We start from the raw sequence: 26,080 nt of genomic DNA, 5'->3' as shown, positions 1-26,080 counted from the left end.
TGTTCTATATTTTTTTGTGGGGCAGCGGAACGGACATACGGATGCAGACAGCACGCAGTGTGCTGTCCGATTTTCTGTGTCCCCATTGAAGTGAATGGGCCCGCATCTAATCCTGGATGTGGACAAAAACAACGGTCGTGTGCATGACCCCTTAGGCCTCAAGCACATGAGCGTTGTTTGGGTCCGCACCCAAGTCGCATTTTTTGTGGCTCAGGAGCAGACCCATTCACTTTAATGGAGCCGCAAAAGACGCGGACAGCAGTCTGTGTGCTGCCGCATCTACCGCTCTGTTCCGTGGCCCCGCAAAAAAAAAGACTTGTCCTATTCTTGTCCGTTTTGCGGGTACGAATAGGCATTTCTATTATAGGCGGTCCTTTCGTTGTGCAGATTGCGGGTGGCATCCGTGTTTTGCAGATCTGCAATTTGCGGCCCGCAAAACACAGCGCGGCCTTGTGCGTGTAGCCTTATACTGAGTCTGCGCAGGACATTTCCAGAGAGTATAAGGCTACATGCGCACGACCGCGCAGGATACGGATGCCGCCTGTGTGTGTGGAACGGGGCCCCTATAATAGAAATGCCTATTCTTGTCCGCGAAACGGACAAGAATAGGACACTTTCTATTTTTTTGCAGAGCAACGGATGAGGAGTGCTGTGCGCATCTTTTGCGGCCCCAGTGAAGCGAATGGGTCCGCAGCCGAGCCGCAGAAAATGCGGACCCGAACAACGTTCGTACGAGTGAGGCCTAAAATGTAAAATGAAGGATGGGTGCCCACGGAATGGACGGGTGGGTGAAGCTAGCCACCCACTATATTTCATATGAGCAGCAAAACAGGAATTTATATAAAGCAGACATAAAATAATATAAAAATGGCCACCCCTTCACATTCTCCCCCTCTAGGTCTCCAGCAGGGGGCGCCCTCCATGACCAGCCCTGGTCCTCTGCACAAGCCCCTAATCTGCATCCCTTCACCACAGTCTATCCTCCTCTCCATGGGGGAGGGCAGAGGGCTGCCGAGAACCAATGAGAAGCGAGCACTGCCCTAGGCCGCTCCGGATTGGTCAGAGAAGGTCAGGAGTCTATATAAGCCCCCGGCTCAGCAGCTCCCGGCTCATTGACGCTGGAGCAGAGATGGCGCAGAGGATCAGCGGCGTGGACCGGAGATCAGGGGCTGCCGCCTGTGAGGTGAGGGGCAAAGAATCCGTTAATAAAGTGACTTTTATTTATTTATTTTTTTATTTTATTTTTTTGCTCGTTCAGGTAGCGCAATTAAAATGAGGTCGGTCTGTAGTTTGCAGGCTGTGGTAGAATAGAACTGCAACTCTCTACGGTGCTGTCAGCTCAGTCATATTGGGAGTCGTAGTTTGGCTACAGCCACATTGGAGGATTGCAGGGAGTGAGCGCTTGTTGGTAAATAGGGCGGCGCCGCTCACCTGTGTCGGCTCTGCTGCTACTTGTAGTGCTCCATCACTGACAGGTGTGGGGGGAGACTCCGGGGTCCCGGGTGGGGGTAGAAGGTGCACTTGTTGCTTTTCTGTGTTGGGCGCAATGTTTGGATAGAAAGTGTTTTATCCGGGTATACAGTGTGTATATCTATATATCCTGCTGTGTGCTATATACTGACAGAGGAAAGCTGGTGGGGAGACAGGGTGGGGGCAGTCTGTGGGGACAGATAGGCCAGGGTGGGGACAGATAGACAGGTCAGGGTGGGGGCAGTCTGTGGGGGCAGACAGGGTGGCGCTCAGCCTCTGGCGCCCGACTACAGACAGAGCGCAACATAGTTTCCAAGAAAGCCTTCAGTTACTCAGTTGGCCGCCAGGTGGCGGTGTTCCCTGGAGCACAGGAGGTTATGGCTGGTCGGTCACTGGAGCAGGTGGCAGTGGCGGGCACTGTAGGTTGGGGGGGCAGGTTGGCATCCAGCTACTGAATGATGAGTAGTAGCCACCATAGGTTGTTTTTGCAATGCAAACTGCCCACAGTGGGGGCCCATTTATCAAGTTCACCTGTTTTTAAGGGACCAACCAAAAGGAATGACAGAATGGAATGCCCATAGACTTTAACAGGAAAGTGGAATGCCTATAGAGAACAATGGAAATGTAATATTTGAATTAGAGACAAAACCATTTGACATATCTAATTATTATTTAGCAGGTTTACTCTCCAAGTTCAGTGGGATTATTTAATGTTCAGATTAAGTGGAATTATCACTGTTTTCTGCAGAATGACGAGGGTGAATGACACAGGAATGCCCATAGACTATAATGGGAAGTAAACTATGAGCTCATTTGCAGGTAAATCTGTGTTATGTAGGACATTAACCTTTACCGCAAGTGTTCCCTGGGTAGAGGAGCAGATTGTAAAATGAAAATTACCTTGGATTATAACAGTTTTTTATAGAATGCAAAGGTGATGGAATGCCCATAGGCTATAATGGGAAGTAAAACGTGACTTGGTGCCTGAACCATTTAACATATCAAATTAATCTGTAGCAGGTTTACACTTCTTAGTTCAGTGGGATTATTTAAAACTGAGATTAAGTGGGATTATCATGTTAATGTCCTACATAACACAGATTTACCTGCAAATGAGCTCATAGTTTATTTCCCATTATAGTCTATGGGCATTGCTTTGTGTCATTCACCCTCGTCATTCTGCAGAAAACAGTGATAATTCCACTTAATCTGAACATTAAATAATCCCACTGAATTTGGAGAGTAAGCCTGCTAAATAATTAGATATGTGACTGTCAAATTGGTTTTGTCGCTAATTCAAATATTACATGTCCATTGTTCTCTATGGGCATTCCACTCTGGTCCATTGTTCTCTATGGGCATTCCACTCTGGTCCATTATTCTCTATGGGCATTCCACTCTGGTCCATTGTTCTCTATGGGCATTCCACTCTGGTCCATTGTTCTCTATGGGCATTCCACTCTGGTCCATTGTTCTCTATGGGCATTCCACTCTGGTCCATTGTTCTCTATGGGCATTCCACTCTGGTCCATTGTTCTCTATGGGCATTCCACTCTGGTCCATTGTTCTCTATGGGCATTCCACTCTGGTCCATTGTTCTCTATGGCCATTCCACTCTGGTCCATTGTTCTCTATGGGCATTCCACTCTGGTCCATTGTTCTCTATGGGCATTCCCCTCTGGTCCACTGTTCTCTATGGGCATTCCCCTCTGGTCCACTGTTCTCTATGGGCATTCCACTCTGGTCCATTGTTCTCTATGGGCATTCCACTCTGGTCCATTGTTCTCTATGGGCATTCCACTCTGGTCCATTGTTCTCTATGGGCCTTCCATTCTGTCATTCCTTTTAGTAGGTCCCATTTTTAAGCCTGACAATGAGGTGATTTTCATTCAGCTGTCTCTTTATTAAAGGGGTTCTGTCTTTTTTAATATTTAATACCTTTCCTCAGGATAGGTCATCAATTGTGTTGGGTGAACTTGTGTTTTCAAGTTTCGGCGTACAAGGTTCGGGTTCTCTAAGAATTCCGTTATGGATTCCGCTACCACAGGCCATAGCTTGTGGTCCGTGGTAGCGGAATCCTTTATGGAATTGTTAGAGAACCCGAACCTTGTACGCCGAACTTGAAAACAGAAGTTCAACACTAGTTATCAATATCAGATCGGCGGGGGTCCGACTCCCTGCCGATTAGCTGCACGGGGAGAGGGCGTGCGCACGAGCAGTCTTCCTGTCGGCTGCTGTATGTCTATGCTGTCTCACCTTACAGATGATCAGCGGGGGTGTCGGACCCCCGCTGATCTGATATTGATGACCTATCCTGAGGATAGGATCAATATTAAAGGGTTTCTACCACCAGAAATACTGTTATGTAGCTGACTGATATAGCGATTCGCTAATGTCAGCACTACATAACAGTATGTTTCTAACAGTAGTTCCTGCGGCCGTTTTTGTTAAAAACTTACTTTTATAGATATTCTAATGAGCCTCTAGGTGCTATGTGGGCGTCATTAGCACCTAGAGGGCTCCGTCCACTAACCATTTCAGCCGCCCATCGTGTCCCTCCAGCCCGCCCTGCTCCTGTTGATTGACGTGAAACTTCTCTGTATCGAGTACCAATTCCCGCCCCTGCGCCGTGCGCTTCTGTATCCGGCGCAGTGAGTGAATGCCGCGCTCCTGGTGCCGACTTCCTCATTGTAACGTAGTTGGCGCAGGCGCAGTGAGGAAGCCGGCGCCGGGAAAACACAGAAGCGCAGGCGCGGGAATTGGTACTCGATACTGAGAAGTTTCGCGTCAATCAACGGGAGCGGGGCGGGCTGGAGGGACGCGATGGGCGGCTGAAATGGTTAGTGGACGGAGCCCTCTAGGTGCTAATGACGCCCACATAGCACCTAGAGGCTCATTAGAATATCTATAAAAGTACATTTTTAACTAAAACGGCCGCAGGAACTACTGTTTGAAACATACTGTTATGTAGTGCTGACATTAGCGAATCGCTAATGTCAGTCAGCTACATAACAGTATTTCTGGTGGTAGAAACTCTTTAAAAAGCCCAGAGAACCCCTTTAACCACTTCAGCCCCGCTAGCTGAAACCCCCTTAATGACCAGGCCACTTTTTACACTCCTGCACTACACTACTTTCACCATTTATTGCTCGGTCATGCAACTTACCACCCAAATGAATTTTACCTCCTTTTCTTCTCACTAATAGAGCTTTCATTTGGTGGTATTTCATTGCTGCTGACATTTTTACTTTTTTGTTATTAATCGAAATGTAACGATTTTTTTGCAAAAAAATGACATTTTTCACTTTCAGTTGTAAAATTTTGCAAAAAAAAACGACATCCATATATAAATTTTTCGCTAAATTTATTGTTCTACATGTCTTTGATAAAAAAATAAATAAAATGGTTTGGGTAAAAGTTATAGCGTTTACAAACTATGGTACAAAAATGTGAATTTCCACTTTTTGAAGCAGCTCTGACTTTCTGAGCACCTGTCATGTTTCCTGAGGTTCTACAATGCCCAGGCAGTAGAAAAACCCCACAAATGACCCCATTTCGGAAAGTAGACACCCTAAGGTATTCGCTGATGGGAATAGTGAGTTCATAGAACTTTATTTTTTGTCACAAGTTAGCGGAAAATGATGATTATTTTTTTTTCCTTACAAAGTCTCATATTCCACTAACTTGTGACAAAAAATAAACTTCCATGAACTTACTATGCCCATCACAAAATACCTTGGGGTGTCTTCTTTCCAAAATGGGGTCACTTGTGGGGTAGTTATACTGCCCTGGCATTTTAGGGGCCCAGATGCGTGAGAAGTTGTTTGAAATCAAAATCTGTAAAAAATGGCCGGTGAAATCCGAAAGGTGCTCTTTGGAATGTGTGCCCCTTTGCCCACCTAGGCTGCAAAAAAGTGTCACATCTGGTATCGCTGTACTCGGGAGAAGTTGGGGAATGTGTTTTGGGGTGTCATTTTACATATACCCATGCTGGGTGAAAGAAATATCTTGGCAAAAGACAACTTTTCCCATTTTTTTTTTATACAAAGTTGGCATCTCTTGACCAAGATATTTCTCTCACCCAGCATGGGTATATGTAAAATGACACCCCAAAACACATTGCCCAACTTCTCCTTAGTACGGCGATACCAGATGCATTTGGGCCCCTAAATTGCCAGGGCAGTATAACTACCCCACAAGTGACCCCATTTTGCAAAGAAGACACCCCAAGGTATTCCGTGAGGGCATGGCGAGTTCCTAGAATTTTTTATTTTTTTGTCACAATTTAGTGGAATATGAGACTTTGTAAGGAAAAAAGAAAAATCATCTTTTTTTTTTTTGGGCACAAGTTAGCGGAAATAGTTTTTTTTTTTTGTATTTTCTCAGTCTCCCTTTCCGCTAACTTGGGACAAAAATTTCAATCTTTCATGGACTCAATATGCCCCTCACGGAATACCTTGGGGTGTCTTCTTTCCGAAATGGGGTCACATGTGGGGTATTTATACTGCCCTGGCATTTTAGGGGCCCTAAAGCGTGAGAATAAGGCCTCATGCACACAACAGTTTATTTTCACGGTCCGCAGAAACGGGGTCCGTAGGTCCGTGATCCGTGACCGTTTTTTCGTCCGTGGGTCTTCCTTGATTTTTGGAGGATCCACGGACATGAAAAAAGTCGTTTTGGTGTCCGCCTGGCCGTGCGGAGCCAAACGGATCCGTCCTGAATTACAATGCAAGTCAATGGGGACGGATCCGTTTGACGTTGACACAATATGGTGCCATTTCAAACGGATCCGTCCCCATTGACTTTCAATGTAAAGTCTGGAGTTCTTTTATACCATCGGATTGGAGTTTTCTCCAATCCGATGGTATATTTTAACTTGAAGCGTCCCCATCACCATGGGAACGCCTCTATGTTAGAATATACTGTCGGATATGAGCTACATCGTGAAACTCAGATCCGACAGTATATTCTAACAGAGGCGTTCCCATGGTGATGGGGACGCTTCTAGTTAGAATACACTACAAACTTTGTACAAGATGCCTGGTGATGGGTGCCTGGCATGCCAGAGGCGTTCCCATGGTGATGGGTGCCTGGCAGCACCCGATCTCTTACAGGGGGATATGATAGCACAATTAACCCCTTCAGGTGCGGCACCTGAAGGGGTAAATTGTATTATCATATCCCCCTGTAAGAGATCAGGGCTGCCAGGCAGCAGGGGGCAGACCCCCCCTCCCCAGTTTGAATATCGTTGGTGGCACAGTGTGCGCCCCCCATCGGGCCCCCCCTTCCTCCCTCTATTGTTATAAATCGTTGGTGGCACAGTGTGCGCCCCCCTCCCTCTACAGCAGTAACATTGGTGGCCAGTGTGCGGCCTCCCATCCCCCCCCCCCCCCTCCCGATCATTGGTGGCAGCGGAGTTCCGATCGGAGTCCCAGTTTAATCGCTGGGGCTCCGATCGGTAACCATGGCAACCAGGACGCTACTGCAGTCCTGGTTGCCATGGTTACTTAGCAATAGTACAATAGTAGAAGACTCATAGTTACCTGCTTGCTGCTGCGATGTCTGTGTCCGGCCGGGAGCTCCACCTACTGGTAAGTGACAGGTCTGTGCGGCGCATTGCTAAAGAACTGTCACTTACCAGTAGGAGGAGCTCCCGGCCGGTCACAGACATCGCAGCAGCAAGCAGGTAAGTATGAATCTTCTACTGTTGTACTATTGCTAAGTAACCATGGCAACCAGGGCTGCAGTAGCTTCCTGGTTGCCATGGTTACCGATCGGAGCCCCAGCGATTAAACTGGGACTCCGATCGGAACTCCGCTGCCACCAATGATCGGGGGGGGGGGGGGAGATGGGAGGCCGCACACTGCCACTAATGTTACTGCTATAGAGGGAGGGGGGCCGATGGGGGGGGCGCACACTGTGCCACCAACGATTTATTACACTAGAGGGAGGAAGGGGGGGCCCGATGGGGGGCGCACACTGTGCCACCAACGATTTATTACACTAGAGGGAGGAAGGGGGGCCCGATGGGGGGCGCACACTGTGCCACCAACGATATTCAAACTGGGGAGGGGGGGGGGGGGTGTCTGCCCCCTGCTGCCTGGCAGCCCTGATCTCTTACAGGGGGATATGATAGTACAATTAACCCCTTCAGGTGCCGTACCTGAAGGGGTTAATTGTGCTATCATATCCCCCTGTAAGAGATCGGGTGCTGCCAGGCAGCAGGGGGCAGTCTTGTACAAAGTTTGTAGTGTATTCTAACTAGAAGCGTCCCCATCACCATGGGAACGCCTCTGTGTTAGAATATACTGTCGGATATGAGTTTTCACGAAGTGAAAACTTAGATCTGAAAAAGCTTTTATGCAGACGGATCTTCGGATCCGTCTGTATGAAAGCAACCTACGGCCACGGATCACGGACACGGATGCCAATCTTGTGTGCATCCGTGTTCTTTCACGGACCCATTGACTTGAATGGGTCCGTGAACCGTTGTCCGTCCAAAAAATAGGACAGGTCATATTTTTTTGACGGACAGGATACACGGATCACGGCCTCGGCTGCAAAACGGTGCATTTTCCGATTTTTCCACGGACCCATTGAAAGTCAATGGGTCCGCGAAAAAAAACGGAAAACGGCACAACGGCCACGGATGCACACAACGGTCGTGTGCATGAGGCCTAAGTCTGGAATATAAATGTCAAAAAAATTTTACGCATTTGGATTCCGTGAGGGGTATGGTGAGGTCATGTAAGATTTTATTTTTTGACACAAGTTAATGTGAGACTTTGTAAGAAAAATAAAATATCTATTTCCGCTGACTTGTGCCAAAAAAATGTCTAAATGGAGCCTTACAGGGGGTGATCAATGACAGGGGGATGATCAGGGAGTCTGTATGGGGTGATCACCCCCCTGTAAGGCTCCATTCAGACGCCCGTATGTGTTTTGCGTATCCGATCCATGTATCCGTGGATCCGTAAAAATCATACGGATGTCTGAATGGAGCCTGACGGGGGTGATCAATGACAGGGGGGTGATCAATGACAGGGGGGTGATCAATGACAGGGGGGGTGATCAATGACAGGGGGGGTGATCAATGACAGGGGGGGTGATCAATGACAGGGGGGGTGATCAATGACAGGGGGGGTGATCAATGACAGGGGGGTGATCAATGGTTAATAAGTGACGACGGGGGGGGGGGGGTGTAGTGTAGTGGTGTTTGGTGGTACTTTACAGAGCTGCCTGTGTCCTCTGGTGGTCAATCCAAGCAAAAGGGACCACCAGAGGGCCAGGTAGCAGGTATATTAGATGCTGTTAACAAAACAGCATCTAATATACCTGTTAGGGATTTAAAAAATCCCTAACAGGGGATCGCCGCTGGCAGGCTGGAGATCCACTCGCTTACCTTCCGATCCTGTGAATGCGCGCACCTGTGTGCGCGCGTTAACAGGAAGTCTCGGCTCTCGCGAGATGACGCGTATATGCGTCACTCTGCGCAGAGCTGCCGCCTCCGGACCGCGATTCTGCGTTAGGCGGTCCGGAGGCGGTTAAGTTGCACAGCGCTTGTGGTTCTTTTTCAGTTACGCAGGTCCATAGTCACTCGCACTGGTCTAATTTATTTGTGTATGAAAAAAATCACATCTCCAAGAAAGTGTGACTTAATGCAAAAAAAGTCATACTTCACCACTGAACACAGACAAGTACGCCAGCCCGGGGGTGGGGTAGAAATGAGGGGTTTTGTTGTGTAAAATGAGATTCATTTATATAAAAAGGTTGGGGGGAAAAAGTCACAAAAGTTAGAAAACTTATGAATTAGTCTAAAAAAATAAAATAAATCAAAATAGGCAAACAAGGTGAACAATGATCCAAAACGGGTACAATTTCAGTCTAAAATATTTTTTTTCAATTTATTTATTTTTTTTACTAAAAACCGGCGCAAACACTTCAGTGGGGCCGCAAAAGATGCGGACAGCACTCCATGTGCTGTCCGCATCCGTTGCTCCGTTCCGCGGCCCTGCAAAAAAATATAGCATGTCCCATTCTTGTCCGAGCTTTGCGGACAAGAATAGGCATTTATATTGAAGGCTGTCTTTTCCGTTCTGTAAATTGCGGAACGCGCAGGGACGCAGTCCGTGTTTTGCAAATCTGCGATTTGCGGACCGCAAAACACACCACGGTCGTGTGCATGAGGCCTAAGGGAAGGTTCAGAGTTTTTCTGAAGGAGATTTTGAGGCAGATTTTCCCCAAAGCCAGAAGTGGATCCAGCAGGAAGGAGAAGTAGAAGTCCTTCCTTTCTGATTCCTTTCAAATCCACTTCTGGCTTTGGCTAAAAAGAAAATCTGCTGGGAAATCTACCTCCCAAAATTCTCATGGTGAACCTACCATAAGACCTCTTTTACACGGCCGTAGTGCACCCGTGCCCATATTGTGGGCCGCATACAGCGGTTCTGCAATACTTGGGGCACCGGTTGTGTGTGTTCTGCATCACGAATGCGGACCCTTTCACTTGAATGGGTCCGCAAATCCGGAGATGCGGTACGGAAGCACTACTGAGTGCTCCTGTGGGGTTCCGTTCCGCAAACAAAAATAACTTGTTCTATCTTTTTGCGGAACGGATGGATCATAGACCCATTCCCATTGCCCCCATTTACTATAATGGCATCCAGCAACCTGGCAGATATGCCTGGATTCAGCAGGACAGTAACTGGGGGCATTTTCCACTGCTAAATCCAGTGACGTCAACAGTTTTCCCATGGACTTTGAAGGGGTTGTACAGCCTTCGGGATAGCTCATCAATATCAGATAGTCGCCCTGCCCATCCGCTGTTTGAAGAGGAGGCGGTGCTCCATGCGAGCGTTGCTTCCGCTTCATTACACTGCGCATCGTCTCCCTTGCAGCGGTGGTTCAGTGTAATTACAAGTACTCACTCCATTCAAGTGAGCAGAGCGAGTACTCGTCAGTATTATGGTTAGTATAATAAGGAGAAAGTGGCGCTCTCATGGAGCGCCGCTGCCTCTACAGCTGATCAGTAATAAAGACTTTTATAATATGCTAATGAGGTGTAGGTGCTAGTGGGGCGTTGCTGCAACATCCAGAGGCTCCGTCTTCTCACCCTTTGGCACGCCCATGTACAGTTGATTGACGTCCGGTTCTCCTCAGTGTCCCGTAAATCCCGCGCCTGCGCCGTCCCGCCTATTATTCGTCGCAGTGAATGAAGATGCGCTCCTGCTGCGGGCTTCCTCACTGCGCCGAAGGAAGGAAGCTGGCAGCAGGAGTACCGTCCCGTTTAGTATTAGTCGCAGTGAGTGAAGGACGCGCTCCTGCTGCCAGCTTCCTTCCTTCAACGCAGTGAGGAAGCCCACAGCAGGAGCGCATTTTCATTCACTGCGACGAATAATAGGCGGGACGGCGCAGGATTTACGGGCCACTGAGGAGAACTCGGACGTCAATCAACTGTACATGGGCGTGCCAAAGGGTGAGAAGACGGAGACTCTGGATGTTGCAGCAACGCCCCACTAGCACCTAGAGGCTCATTAGCATATTGTAAAAGTCTTTATTTTGAGGGTACGGCGGCGGCAGGGAGTTATAAAGCGTACTGTTATGTACTGCGGACATCAGCACATCGCTAATGTCAGCCAGATACAGAAACCCTTTAATGACCTATCCTGAGGAACAGTCATTAATATTACTTGGTGCACAACCCCTTTAGGGTCCATTCACATGTCCGTGGTGTATTGTGGAGCCGCAAATTTCGGATCCTCAATACACCCGGCCGGCATATTTCGCTCCAGAAATTCATCCAGGCCCCTCTTGAATTCCTTTATTGTACTCACCATCACCACCTCCTCAGGCAGAGAGTTCCATAGTCTCACTGCTCTTACCGTAAAGAATCCTCTTCTATGTTTGTGTACAAACCTTCTTTCCTCCAGACGCAGAGGATGTCCCCTCGTCACCGTCAGAGTCCTGGGGATAAATAGATGATGGGAGAGATCTCTGTACTGTCCCCTGATATATTTATACATAGTAATTAGATCTCCTCTGTCGTCTTTTTTTCTAAAGTGCCAATACAAGCACCATACTGCCCCACTTCCAGCACATGCCCAGTCTCTGGTATTGGAGGGTGGAGGGCTAGTGGGTGAGCGGTCTCGCTGTGCCATGCGTGCGTCTTGAAGCCAGGCTCTGCATGCCAAATGTGACGGGGGCATGTACTCGAAATGGCAAAGTCAAATGCCATTGACTTTCAATGTATTTTAGTGACTGATCCGGTTTGTTCCGTTTTGATTTCACACAACCGCATCCTAACAGAACGGACGCACCCTGATGTGCAAAATCAAAACTGATCCGTTTAGTTCCGGTATTAAGATTCTCTGCCAGATCTCAATGCTGGAATTAACAACCAGGGTAGATTTGATTTAAATCGCGATTTTTAAATCACTAGTCAGTAAGGCTTGATTTAAATCAGTTTTTTACATAAACATTCATATTTGGACAATTTTTCTGTTGTACTTAGGAAGGAGACAAATAATTATTACCTTAATAATAAAAATTTAAATAGGATTTATTCAACTGAAACAATAACATTACAGCATGTTATTTGCTTAAACATCCATGTTTAACTAATTTGGCTAAAGAAAAAATATATATTTTAAGTGACTTCCACCAGTTCACTGGTGTGACTTTCTTTAAAATATCTTCAGCAAACATATTTTTCTTGAATGGTTCCCCCTTGGCTTTGAAGTTCATTATAGTTGGCATTACAGATGGATGATTGCTGGATACCCATGTCATAGCGAACGCCTCTTCCTCAGCACTTAAGTTTTGACCCTGATACTGGATATTGACAATATTTGCCAAAAAATGAGCTGGAGACAGTGCTTGTCCCATTAGTTTTTTTTTTAATGCTTGTAATTTAATTCTGTCCATGTGTAGTTCTGTTTTTAAGTGTTCACTCAGTTCCTTCCAAATTTCAACAGCATCAGCAATAAAACAGCTGAATGGATTAATGGAATTTAACAAAAAATTAAACATTTGCAGCCTTATTCTACATAATTAAAAAAGTGATCTTTATTTCATAATGAAATAACATTTAGATGGTAATATATTTTCCTCAAAAAGCATTTTATATTAAAAAAATCAATTTAAATATAAAAAAAAAATTTTTAATTTTTTATTTTATTTTAAATCATTGATTTTTATTCACCCTGTTAACAACGCAAGTGTGAAAGTTGCTGCTTGGCAGAGGCACCAGAACTACACAGCGCCATCCATGTTTAGTGGACAGAGCTGGTCATTACTGCTCCCATTCAATTCTGTGGGATCAATGCTATACAATGAATGTACCTACCCCTAAACAGCTGATTACCGGGGGGCTGGGATGTTGGTCTGATGTGATTGGCCTATTCTGAGGATAGACAATAAGTAGAAAAATACTGGAAAACCTCCTTTTAGAGGAAGTCGGTCACCTCACACAACAGGTAAATTGTCTCTTTACGTATCTGGAGTAGCGGGCAAGTGCTCTATTCCCGTAGGTTTATAGAGCTTTTCTGAGGTGAAAAATCCCTTTAAAGGTTCTCCGGGCTACAGATATCAATCGCCTGTCCTCAAGATAGGTAATCAATATCAGATCAATGGGATTCGGGCACCTGGCATCTCTACCGATCAGCCCGCCGTCATAACTGCAGTGGTGCACAGGTGTGATTTCAGCTCCGCCATCAAGTGAGTAGGAAGGAGCCATCCCATTGAAGTGAATGGGACGGCTTAGTTGTAATTACTGCTGATCGGTGGTGGTGCCAGGAGTCGGGGCCCCTGCCGATCTGGTATTGATGGCCTATCCTGAGGATTGTCCCACAAAATGAGCCCCCACACAGCTCAGAACTATAAGAGTTATGGGGTCAGAATATGGTGATGTAAAAAAAGTAATTTTTTTAAAGTTTAAAGGGAACCGGTCACCGGGATTTTGTGCATAGAGCTGGGGACATGGGCTGCTAGATGGCCACTAGCACATCTGCAGTACCCAGTCCCCATAGCTCCGTGTGCTTTTGTGTTAAAAAACTGTTTTGATCCATATGCAAATGAACCTGATATGTGTCCTGTATCCGGAAAGGAGCCCAGCAACGCCCCGCGTCCTCCGAATCTCCTCCTTGCTGACGTCACAGAGCTGGAGCGCCGAAATCTTGCGATGCACGAGCTAGCGCATGCGTAGTTCGTTCCCTGTGCTGATGCCGGCACAGGGAATGAACATGATGCCGACACTGCGCATGCGCTAGCTCGCGCATCGCAAGATTTCAGCACTCCAGCTCTGTGACGTCAGCCAGCAAGGAGGAGATTCGGAGGACGCCGGGCAGTGCTGGGCTCCTTTCTGCTGGACTCATCTCCGGATACAGGACTCATATCAGGTTCATTTGCATATCAATTAAAACTGTTTTTTTAACACAATAAAAGCACAGAGAGCTATGGGCACTGGGTACTGCAGATGTGCTAGCAGCCCATGTCCCCAGCTCTATGGCCAAAATCCCGGTGACAGGTTCCCTTTAAATGTATTTTTACGTTATTTAGACATAAAAAAAACTATACATATGTGGTATTGTTGTAATTGCACTGACCCAGAGAATGAAGGGCGTGGGTCAGTTTTGCTGCAAATGGAACGCCGTGGGAACGAAACCCTTAAGATGCACCTGTCTCAAATTGAAGACTGTCAGTGAAATGTGCAAAATTTATTAAACTCCTTAGTCACATTAAAATTGGAAAAACCCTCCTAAAAATTTCCTTTTATTGTGGATTTTTAATGTGTCTGAAGAAAATCTTGTTGGCGCATAAATAAGGGGACACAATTGTGTTTTTAACGTGCCCCCTTTGTGTCCCAGCAGGGTGCCGGATGAGTTGAAGGATTTTTAGGAACCATTTTGGGGTGTATATACACTCACCTAAAGAATTATTAGGAACACCTGTTCTATTTCTCATTAATGCGATTATCTAGTCAACCAATCACATGGCAGTTGCTTCGATGCATGTAGGGTTGTGGTCCTGGTCAACACAATCTCCTGAACTCCAAACTGAATGTCAGAATGGGAAAGAAAGGTGATTTAAGCAATTTTGAGCGTGGCATGGTTGTTGGTGCCAGACGGGCCGGTCTGAGTATTTCCCAATCTGCTCAGTTACTGGGATTTTCACGCACAACCATTTCTAGGGTTTACAAAGAATGGTGTGAAAAGGGAAAAACATCCAGTATGCGGCAGTCCTGTGGGCAAAAATGCCTTGTTGATGCTAGAGGTCAGAGGAGAATGGGCCGACTGATTCAAGCTGATAGAAGAGCAACGTTGACTGAAATAACCACTCGTTACAACCGAGGTATGCAGCAAAGCATTTGTGAAGCCACAACATGCACAACCTTGAGGCGGATGGGCTACAACAGCAGAAGACCCCACCGGGTACCACTCATCTCCACTACAAATAGGAAAGAGAGGCTACAATTTGCACGAGCTCACCAAAATTGGACTGTTGAAGACTGGAAAAATGTTGCCTGGTCTGATGAGTCTCGATTTCTGTTGAGACATTCAAATGGTAGAGTCTGAATTTGGCGTAAACAGAATGAGAACATGTATCCATCATGCCTTGTTACCACTGTGCAGGCTGGTGGTGGTGGTGTAATGGTGTGGGGGATGTTTTCTGGTCACACTTTAGGCCCCTTAGTGCCAATTGGCCATCGTTTAAATGCCACGGGCTACCTGAGCAATGTTTCTGACCATGTCCATCCCTTCATGACCACCATGTATCCATCCACTGATGGCTACTTCCAGCAGGATAATGCACCATGTCACAAAGCTCGAATAATTTCAAATTGGTTTCTTGAACATGACAATGAGTTCACTGTACTAAAATGGCCCCCACAGTCACCAGATCTGAACCCAATAGAGCATCTTTGGGATGTGGTGGAACGGGAGCTTCGTGCCCTGGATATGCATCCCTCAAATCTCCATCAACTGCAAGATGCTATCCTATCAATATGGGCCAACATTTCTAAAGAATGCTATCAGCACCTTGTTGAATCAATGCCACGTAGAATTAAGGCAGTTCTGAAGGCAAAAGGGGGTCCAACACCGTATTAGTATGGTGTTCCTAATAATTCTTTAGGTGAGTGTATAGTGTAGTATTAAATAACTTTAATTTTAGGTGGAAAGATAAAAAAACAGCAATTTTTACATTATTTTGTGGTATTTATTCACGGCGTTCACTGTGTCGTATAACTAATGTAACTTTCACACTAGTGTTTTTCTTTTCCGGCGCTGAGCTCCGTCCTAGGGGCTCAAATCCGGAAAATAACTGATCAGTTTTATCCCCATGCATTCTGAATAGAGAGCAATCCGTTCAGGACGTCTTCAGTTCAGTCTTTTTGACTGATCAGGCTTTTCAGAAAACCGTAGCATGTTGTATTTTTACCTCCGGCCAAAAATCCTGAACACTTTGACTGAACGCCGGATCCGGCTTTTGCATGTTAAACCTGAAAAATTTGAAAAAAAAGTTAGTCCATAAATGGCAGACCCGTTTTTTTTCCAATGCATTTTTTCATTGTGATCAAAATCCTGATCAGGATGCAAATGTAATCCGTTTTCACACGTTTTTCCAGATCCGGCGGGCAGTTCCGGTGTCAGAATTAAATGCCGAATTTAAACAACACTATTGTGAAAGTAGCCTAATGTAACATTATCATGTGGGTCCCTTCAATGATGACAATGCCACATTTCTATACTTTTTTTTTTTTCCTCCTGAAAGCTGTCAGCTCTCACACTGTCCCCCCTCCTCCTCCAGACTGAAAGGGAGTTGGGGCAGCTGCTTTAGGCTACTTTCACACTCGCGTTTTGGGCGGATCTGTCATGTCATGGACAATAATACAACCGCATGCATCCGTCATGAACGGATCTGTTTGTATTTGTAACAGCCAAGACGGATCCGTTATGAGCCCCATTGAAAGTCAATGGGAGACAGATCGGTTTTCAATTGTGTCAGAGAAAACGGATTCGTCCCCATTGACTTACCTTGTGTGTCAGGACAGATCCGTTTGGCTCCGCTTTGTCAGGCGGACAGCAAAATGCTGCAGGCAGCGTTTTGTTGTCCGCCTTCGGAGCGGAATGGAGACTGATCGGAGGCAAACTGATGCATTCTGAACGGATCATTAAACATTCAGAATGCATTAGGGCAAAACTGATCCGTTTAGGACCGCGTGTGAGATCCCTGAACGGATCTCACAAACGGAAAGCCAAAATGCCAGTGTGAAAGTAGCCTTAATTGCCCAGTTCTCTGGTTTGGTAGCAGCTAGAGATATAGCCTTTATACTGTTTGAAAGCTGACATTCCAAGCTCCCAAACAATACCAAAATGAGAAGATATTGCTTTTAGAAATGCCAATGTTCTGCTCATGTTAATCATTTTGGTCTTGTATGAAATGCCAGCTTTCAAACAAGACTGGGCACATGTCTCTAGCTGCTACCAATCCGGGTATATGAGCCAGTAAAGCAGTGCTGCCCCCTCTTTCCCCTTCTGTCTGAGCTGGACTCGGGCAAAACAGTTTGGTGCTTAACAGTCAAAGGGGTTTTCCGATATCTAAAATATTCCCTCAATGTCTGGGCCCCTTGTATGGATTATACTTGCAGGAGCAGAATAAAAGATCTTTACACTTACTTAGAAAAAAACTACCCTATACAGTTAGTTTCTCCTGCTCTCCGTGGACTCTTCCTTGTGCTGTCAATTCCCATTAAAGGGGTTATCCAATATCTAGAGTATCCCCCCCCCGCCCCCCCCAATGCCCAGACCCATTGTATGGATTATACTTGCCTGCTCCCCAGCATCCATGTCACTCCGGATCCACTGCATCTCCCCCGTCACTCCGATCAAAACATCTGGCAGCCAAGAGAAGGCTGCGACGGGGGAGCCCCCTTGAGGCTGGTCACCGTCGTGGTCACCTGCTATTGGCTGCCCTCCATCGCCAGATGTTTTGATCCAATTGACAGGGAGATGCAGTGGCGACTTTGCAGAGATAGAGCTGATCAGGAAGGCACCAGTGCTTGCAGTAGCACCGCAGTCTTCTCAAAGCTTTCCATTCATCGGTCACGTGGCCTAGGTGCAGCTCGGCTCCATGGAAGTGAATGGGGCCGAGCTGTGAAACCAAGCACAGCCACTATATGGCGCTGTGCTTGGTGAGCACGGAGAAGGCCACAGCCGTGAGCACTGGCGCCTTCTAAAACAGCTGATCAGTGCGGGTACCAGGTGTCTTACCCCCACCTATCCTAGGTCATCAGTATTTAAATCTCAGAAAACCCCTTTAAATGTATCAAATTAGTCAGACCTTCTATAGAGGCCCTAGCACTCTGGGTGGAAGCATCGGGAGATGAGCTGATCAGGAGACGAGCCGAGCTTAAATTCGCTTATGTCTTCCCATGGTAGTATTGACGCAGATTATTGAAGCGTGGAAAAGTGAAGGCTAATGGTCATGGCGGGTACCCTGGTGCCCGTTACTCAGATTATAACGCTCGTCTTTGTTTTATTTCAGCCACAGGTTTGGCTCAACTCTGTAAATCCAAAAAATAAAGCTGCTCTCGCCGAATGGATAAAAAACTCAAAGGTTGAACTGTTGCAGGTGAATGGACAACGAAAGTATGGTGGTCCACCTCCAGGTAAGTGCTCTACAGAGCTGTGTGATTATTATATATATTTTTTTTTATTAGTCCTTTTCACATGGTACCATTTCCTCAGGTAGAAGTTGGCCGCTATATCCAGCTTTGGACTGCAAGTGGAATTTGTCTGCACGTTTGCTTCATTTTTTGGCACTTTTTTCTCTCCAGGTTTTTTTTTCTTTCTGGATTTTCAAAAGTACAGCTTTTTTTATTTATTTTTTTGGTGTTTTGATATCTCCTCTATAAAGAAAAACAGCAGTGGGAAGACACTCAGTGGGTTGTTTATTAAGACTGGCGTTTGTACATCGGTTTTAATATCCCCCGTTGGATGCGCTTAATTTGTGCTGAGGCATCTAGATCGAAATCTGGGTCAGCTTGTAGCTAGCATAGATTTCAGTCATTCTTTATGCCAACTTTCTGGTGTAAATAATGATGAATAAGCTCGGCCCACTTTTGGTAAAGTGACGAGGCGTAGAGGGTCATAGTATAGTACATGGCAGGTTTTCAGTTCCATTCACTAGAATCAGGTTGTTTTGGTGGCAAGCAAGGATGCTGAAAGCACGTCCTATACTTATCCACAAAATAAAGACCCATTGGAGTCAATGCATCTTCAAAAAAAATGTGGATGGCACATGGACCACATCCGTATTATGCAGATTCGTGGTTTGCTGACTGCAAAATACTTACGGTCGTGTGCAAAAGGCCTTAAAAATGAGATTATGCTGCAACTTTGTGCTGCAGATTTTCCATGCTCAGCTCTGCGTGTACGTCTCGTGCAGCAGTACCTAATGACTGGCCATAGTTGTTGAGCTCTCATGAACACCTACACCCTGTGCGACCGGTACCATGTGTAACGTGAGGGATGCCCTAACTGTGGTGATTGCCCTAACTGTTATGTTGGAGATTGTGGTTACTTAACTTGTCCACTACACAATGGAGGAATCTTAGCATTCCCTGAATCGGAGCTACTCTGCAACAGCTGGTTGGTTGGGATGCAGGGTGTGGGAGCTCACCTGAGGATAGATAATCAATATTAAAGGTGTTATCCAATCCCTATAATGCCCCCCAAAATGCCCAGGTCATACTTGCCCCACCGGCACCTGTGTCGCTCCTGATTCCCGCAAGGCCGCCGCTGCATCTCACTGCTGCGCGGATGAGAACATTGGGTGCCGCGGTGGGAGTGTCTGGGGCAACCAATAGCAGGCCACGACGGGGAAGAGCCTTCCTACCATCGCTGGTGAAGGTAATCAGGATATGATCGGTGGGGTTCTGACTAGGGATCGACCAATATTGATTTTTTTAGGGCCGATACCGATAATCTGAACTTTTAGGCCGATAGCTGATAATTTATACCGATATTCTGTGAATTTTCATTTTTAAATAAAAATAAATTCCTACACATCTGCTTAAAATTAATGTTTAACGTGTGTAAATTTTTTTTGTAAATCTTTTTTTCATTTATAATTAATATATATTTATTTTTTTACTAACCATTAGCCCCCTTAAGGACTAGAACCCTTGTCCTATTCACCCTGATAGATCTCACTGTCCCTGCTGCCCTGTGCTCTGTGCACACAGCAGCAAGGGAGCGGACAATGGCAGCAAGGGCTTCAATAGCGTCCTGGCTGCCATGGTAACCGATCGGAGCCCCAGCATTACACTGCTGGGGCTCCGATCGGAACTGTCGCTGAGGAGTTGGGGAGAGGGGACCCTGTGGCCACTGCCACCAATGATTAATACTGGGGGGTGGGGAGGCGCACTGCGCCACCAATGATTAATATTGGGGTGGGGGGCACACTGCGCCACCAATGAAGATAACTCATCAATTCATATACAGGAGGCGGGAGCTGGCTGCAGAATCACATAGCCGACCCCCGACCTCTATGAGCGGTAGCTGCGATCCGTGGCAGTTAACACCTCAGGTGCGGCACCTGAGGGGTTAACAATCGCAGCTACTTGTCATAGAGGTCGGGAGCCGGCTATGTCATTCTGTAGCCAGCTCCCGCCTCCTGTATATGAATTGATGAGTTATCTTCATTGGTGGCGCAGTGGCCACAGCCCCTCTTCTCCTCCCTCCTCTCAAAGGCAGCAGCGGCAGCACAGGGGGAGGAGACACTGCTTCCTTCTCCCCTGTGCTGCTGAGGGAACACGGAGAGCGCTGACAGCAGCGTGAGCTGTGTTCCCCATACGTTATCGGAATATCGCCAAAATAGGTGCCGATAACAATAACGTTCAAAATCCTAAATATCGGCCGATAATATCGGTAAAGCCGATAATCGGTCGATCCCTAGTTCTGACACCCGAGACCTCCACAGATCAGCTGTTTGAGACTGCATCGGCACTCGCAGTATGGCCGTGGCCTTCTCTCGGCTCACCAAGCAGCAACATTTCATAGAGGCTGAGCTGCGCCTAGGCCATGTGACCAATGAACGTGATGTCACATGACCTAGGGAAGACTGCGTGCCTTCTCTAACAGCTGATCAGCAGGGGCCCCAGGTGTCAGACTTCCACTGATCAGATACTGATGACCTGTACAGAGGATAGGTCATCAGTAAAAACCTCTCGGAAAACCACTTTAAATTAGAAATCCTACCCGTGATATCATTGAGGGACCTTCATCTATGGCTCTGGAACACCTAGCACGACAGTAGTTTGCTGCTAACTGGTAGTCTCAGCAGCGGAAAACATGATTAAATGAGAAAAATAATTTGACTAGACAGTGGTCCCAACACCAAACAGATACTTATCCCCGTCCTATAGGATGGCTCTTTACCTTGGGATACCCCCTTTCACTTGGTGGTCTAGAACTACTGTGAAGTCTGTAAGAGGACCTTAAAGGGAACCTGTCACCAGTTTTTATGGTGTCCTAACTAAGGGCAACATAAGTGACTGATTCTCTTCAAAATGCTGGGTCACTTTCTTTAATTGACCCAGTCAATCTGCCAACATCTTGTATTGAAAAGCTCCAGCTGATAATGATGAGTCATGAATATTCATGAGCTCCTGACTCTCCCCGCCCACCTGCTGCTGATTGACAGTTTGTTTCCATAGGAATCAGCAGCAGGTGGGCAGGGGAGTGGCTATAGCTCTGAATTAAATATACGCTGGACTCGATGACATCACGCTGGACTCAAATCAGCTCATTAGCATGTGGCATCTTTGTGTGTATGTTATGAGGTAACCATCTGTCACACCAGTGAGTGAATACATCTAAGGTACTTTTTAGTAGTTAATGATTGTATATAATTAGTTAGATTATAATCAAATATTCACATGACGGGTTCCCTTTAAAGTGTGATAACTGATTTCTTTAATTTTCTTTTTGGTGCAGGTTGGTTTGGAGAGGCCCCTCCACTTGGCTCTGAAATTTTTATCGGCAATCTTCCACAGGAAGTGTATGAAGACCTACTGATCCCTCTTTTCCAATCAGTCGGGAAACTGTATGAGTTTCGTCTCATGATGACATTTAGTGGGTTAAACCGTGGCTTTGCATATGCCCGATATTGCACGAGACGGATGGCAGAGCAAGCCATTGATCAGCTCTGTGGTTTTGAAATAAAGCCGGGTTTTAAAATATTGGTCTGCAGAAGCACAGAGAAAAGTGAACTTGCGCTGGATGGCCTGCTGGGATTTCTCACTAAAGCTACCCTAGAGGGTATACTGGGGAAAATGACGATTGGCGTATGTTCAGTTTCTCTGTATGCCAGCCCTTCATCTGATGCAAAAAATCTAGCAATTGTGAAGTACAACTCCCACAGGGCGGCCGCCCTGGCAAAGAAAAGCCTTTGTGAAGGTTTGTGTGTTTCTTTAGTCCTAGATTTGTTTTTGTAGCTCAGTGCTCCCCACAACCTTTTTTATTTTTCATGCCTTCAAAGGGACATTTCAGTTTCAACAAATGGTTGCACAACTTTCTAATATACATTGTGCATTAAAGAGGACCAGTCACCTCTTCAGACATGTTGTCTTTAGTAACTACTGTATTACAAGTTACAGTAGTTTGTCCAAAATGTTTTGTGCTGAGGCGGCCAAGACCACTTGTGTCCTGTGCCAAGTATAAAGCTGGCCACGCACCTCAGATGAGCAATGTGTAATCACCCTTCTTGATACTGTCCTCCGCCTCAACCCCTCCTGGAAGACCTGCTTGTAGCCTAGATTTGTACCCATGCATTAATGGCTTATGTATATAATGGACTTGTTGCCTTTCAACAGGTGTCCAGGTTCTGTACGGCTGTCCTTTCACCGTAGACTGGCTTCCGCATTCCCTAAAGCAAAAGGCACAGGCTGGCACCCTGGCAAAGCCTAATTTATACCTTCCTCAGAAAGTACAAGAAAATACCATCAGTCAGAAGACCGTGGCACCCAGTGCCATCCAGTGTCTTGACCTCCTCTGTGAGAAGGTGAAGCTGGGTCAGCCACTGTACAAAATAAAGTTCCTGAGCCTTGGTACTTGCGGGTGGCTGAGGTTTTGGTACTTGGTCTTGATCCCGAAGCATGGTGTGCCCTTTACTGGATATTCCTGGCTGCTTGGAGACCAGCTCATACCCACAGAGAAGTACCAGCAAGCTAAAGAAATGGTGGCCATGCACATACTGAATGAATTGGGTAAGTGCCTGCTGTTCAGCTCTAACAAAAGAAAATAAAGATAGGCTAAAATAAAACTCGGGTCAAATGGGCTTTTGGGATCTGGAGGAAAATAAAAAAATGTCATGACCCCAAAATGTAAAAAGTCCACATGGATTTGAATTTCAGTGAATTCACGACTAAATTCTGCAACAAAGTACTGTACAGTCCTGGCCAAAAGTTTTGAGACTAATACTAATTTTGGTTTTTACAGTTTGGTGCTTCAATGTTTTTTGTTTGTCCACCTCCTTTTTGAGGATTGACCACAGGTTTTCAATGGGATTGAGATATGGGGCATTTCCTGGCCATGGACCCAACATTTCAATGGGGCCTTCATCATAAAAAATAACTTTACCCCATTTCTCTGCAGATGTTTTTTCTTGGAGAGAAGTGGCTTCTTTGCTTCTCTTCTTGACACCAGGCCATACTCGAAAAGCCTTCGCCTCCCTGCATGCTAACCGTAAAGCATCCTGGGACCGATCATGTTGCTTCTCATCCAAGATTTTGACTAAGAGTACTGCCATGAAGAAAGAATGGGTTTAAAACATCCTCCAACAGCATCTTCTCCCAATGGTCCAGGAGCAATTTGGTGATGAACAATGCTTTTTCCAGCACGATGGAGCACCATGTCACAAGGCACAAGTGATGACTAAGTGGCTTGGTGAACAAAACACTTGAAATTTCGGGTCCATGGCCAGCAAACTCCTTTCAGTGGTGACATGGAAGTGAACCTCCAGTTACAGAATTGATTACACCATCTTTTTTTAGTCTATCCACATAGTGTAGCAGATTTTGCTTAATTCCAGCACAGATGGGCAGCGCTGCCTGCTGCTCCTATCCATGCAGAAGGAATTGCTGCTTCTCTACTAGGCTTTTGTCTCCATTGCCGGAGCCAGATCTGTAGGATGTACAGTAATGCCATTCTACAGCTGTGTCTGCAATACTGGAGCCGCTCGGATTTTTAGTGCATAGCTACAAGGAGTGCAACCAGTCATTGCTGCGATTTAGAAGCATGATATGTAATTAGAGAAAATATTTAGCATCACTCTTTTGTACTGTAACTTTATTTATTTTTTATTATACATAGAATTTAATACTGTGCTATGTGTATACTGTAATTTGCTTTTACCTAGATGTTTGCAAAAATAATCCTGTTATTTTTGTCTTCCAGGGTACATCTTTGACTAGTCACCTTTTTATACTGAAGATTTTGTCGTTTTTATGTTTTTATATCCACAGTTGTATTGAGTGCATTTGCCACTTTAATATGAATGTCCATGATTGTCTTCCATGTTATTTTATAGTAGTGCCGGTCACTGCATCGACGTTACACCCGTCACTCAGTGTCTAGTTCACCTCTGTCAGACTGGCTGGGTTGCAGATTATTAGAGCACCTTTATCGCACATTTTTTATTGTTGTGTTTTTTGCACTTTCATATTTTGTAATGTTTATCATGTAACCATGTTTTGCACAATGTGTGCACTTTCCTGCACACTACACAAGCCTTGTGTTTTTTTTTTTATATCTTTTTTGGCTTTTTGTTTAAGATATTTTAGAATTTATGAAAATAAGTGACTTGTAATTTTTTTTAAAAATTTTGCTAACCATTTGACTTGTCTCTTGCGTTTTTTTTATTACCCCTCCTTCAGTTTTAAAATTTTCCCTTCAATTCATTTGGGATTTTGTAAGGTATAATGTATACTGCATGATAGTCTATGACAGGGATGTGCAACATGCAGCCCTCTAAGCTGTTGCAAAACTCCCAGCATGCCCTAATAGCTGTAGGCTGGCCAGGTATGCTGGGAGTTGTAGTTCTGTTACAGCTGGAGGGCTGCAGGTTGGGCATCCCTGGTCTATATTACGGTTCTAGACAAATCTTAAAGGGGTATTTCCATCTCAGACATTGGGGGCATATCACTAGGATATGCCCTCAATATCTGATAGGTGCAGGTCCCACCTATTCTCACAATGGAGTCTGCAAAGTCCCAGAGGGTGCATGCGTGGCCGCCCTTCATTCATTGAAGAATGAAGAGCGCTCAATATAGCTGAGCACAAGCTCAACCATTTCGGTCAGCCCCATAGAAATGAATAGATCGGTGGTTGTGCTTGTGCAGTGTTCCTCCTATCCACTTCAATGAGACTTCTGAAAATAGACAAGTGTGCCGCTCGACTATTTTCGGCGCTCCCATAGGAATTTGAAGAAGGTGGCTGCACATGTGCGGTGCGCCCTCCAGGACTTTGTGGGCTCTGTTCTAAGTATAGGTGATATGCCCCCAGTGTCTCAGCCCATCGCTAGGATAGGCCATCAATGTCAGGTTCAGGTCCCACCTCATGTACACTTTGAGGATTTTTTTCTGTGCGGATTTTCTAAATCTGCAGCATGTCAGTTATGTGCTTGTGGTTTTAACTTCGGATTTTTTTTTTTTAAATCAGATTGTTTTTATTGAGGTTTTTAAAGCATTTTATAAGACAAACAAAGTAGTCATCCCTCTGTCGCATCCTGGGCGCGAATAGCGTGCCGTATCTGCAAGTATAAATAAAACTGGGAGTGTGGGAGCTGAAATTCCCTTTGTAACTGAGCATATTCTTTCAGGGTATCCCCCCCTCATATAGTTGATGCATGCAGGTGAGTCCGTACCGTCCCCAGATCTGAACATCAGACACTTTGTGTAGCTCCATATACATAAGATTAGGCCAAATTGCAGTGAACCTGCTGTAACCCTGAACCCCAGCTATTGCTCTACCCTTCCACCAGACTTTATGAACCCCCCGAAACAGCGGGATGTCATTTTCCACCTTATCCAGTGATCCATCCTCCAGTGCTGTCATTAGATTCTTGCCCTTAACATAATGTCGCGCTATTCGTCCTGCTGTATTAATTCCATCCCCCATCCCCGTAATTGTTGAAGTTGGGCAGCTAAATAATAAATCCACGGATCCGGAACTCTGAGTCCTCCATCCGTTTTTGGTCTACACTGTGTGGCCAATTTAATACGTGGAACTCCCCCCTTCCAGATCAGGTCCCGGAAGATAGCATTAACCGTGACAAAAAATCGGGTAGGAACCCAGATAGGTGCATTATGTAGCATATATAGGAGCTGTGGCATCAAAATCTTTTTTATAAGTAACTCTTCCTAGTACTTAAAGTGGTAACTTGGTCCAAGTCTGCACCTTCTGCCGAAATCTCTAACAGAGGAGTCAAATTCAGCTTTTCATAGTCCACCACATCAATGGTGACCTGGACACCTAGATACTTAAAGGACCTGACCATTTGCAAGCCCTCTGTTGAACAGTGACCTTGCCCTTCAGCATCCGAAAGCGTCATA

General features: G+C 45.8%; 1 protein-coding gene across 1 annotated transcript; it reads left to right on the top strand.

Annotated features, from left to right (window-relative positions):
• Nucleotides 1-1,129: 1,129 nt before the first annotated feature.
• On the top strand, nt 1,130-23,941 carry LOC122922938 (dead end protein homolog 1-like). The gene is made up of 5 exons (XM_044273706.1): nt 1,130-1,183; nt 18,010-18,133; nt 21,465-21,926; nt 22,343-22,735; nt 23,925-23,941. The coding sequence occupies exons 1-5, from the start codon at nt 1,130-1,132 to the stop codon at nt 23,939-23,941; spliced, it is 1,050 nt and encodes a 349-aa protein (XP_044129641.1).
• The last annotated feature ends 2,139 nt before the right edge of the window (nt 23,942-26,080 follow it).

Source organism: Bufo gargarizans, unplaced genomic scaffold (genome assembly GCF_014858855.1).
Source record: "Bufo gargarizans isolate SCDJY-AF-19 unplaced genomic scaffold, ASM1485885v1 original_scaffold_1070_pilon, whole genome shotgun sequence".
Lineage (NCBI taxonomy): Eukaryota > Metazoa > Chordata > Amphibia > Anura > Bufonidae > Bufo > Bufo gargarizans.
The sequence above is the reverse complement of the archived record's forward strand: the minus strand, read 5'-3'. Positions and strand labels throughout refer to the sequence as shown.

Excerpts from the sequence above, each read along its gene's own strand:
- LOC122922938 (XM_044273706.1), top strand. The coding sequence starts at position 1,130 with ATGGCGCAGAGGATCAGCGGCGTGGACCGGAGATCAGGGGCTGCCGCC. Across the intron at positions 1,184-18,009 it reads CAGGGGCTGCCGCCTGTGAG|CCACAGGTTTGGCTCAACTC; the intron begins GTGAGGGGCAAA and ends GTTTTATTTCAG. Across the intron at positions 21,927-22,342 it reads AAAGAAAAGCCTTTGTGAAG|GTGTCCAGGTTCTGTACGGC; the intron begins GTTTGTGTGTTT and ends GCCTTTCAACAG.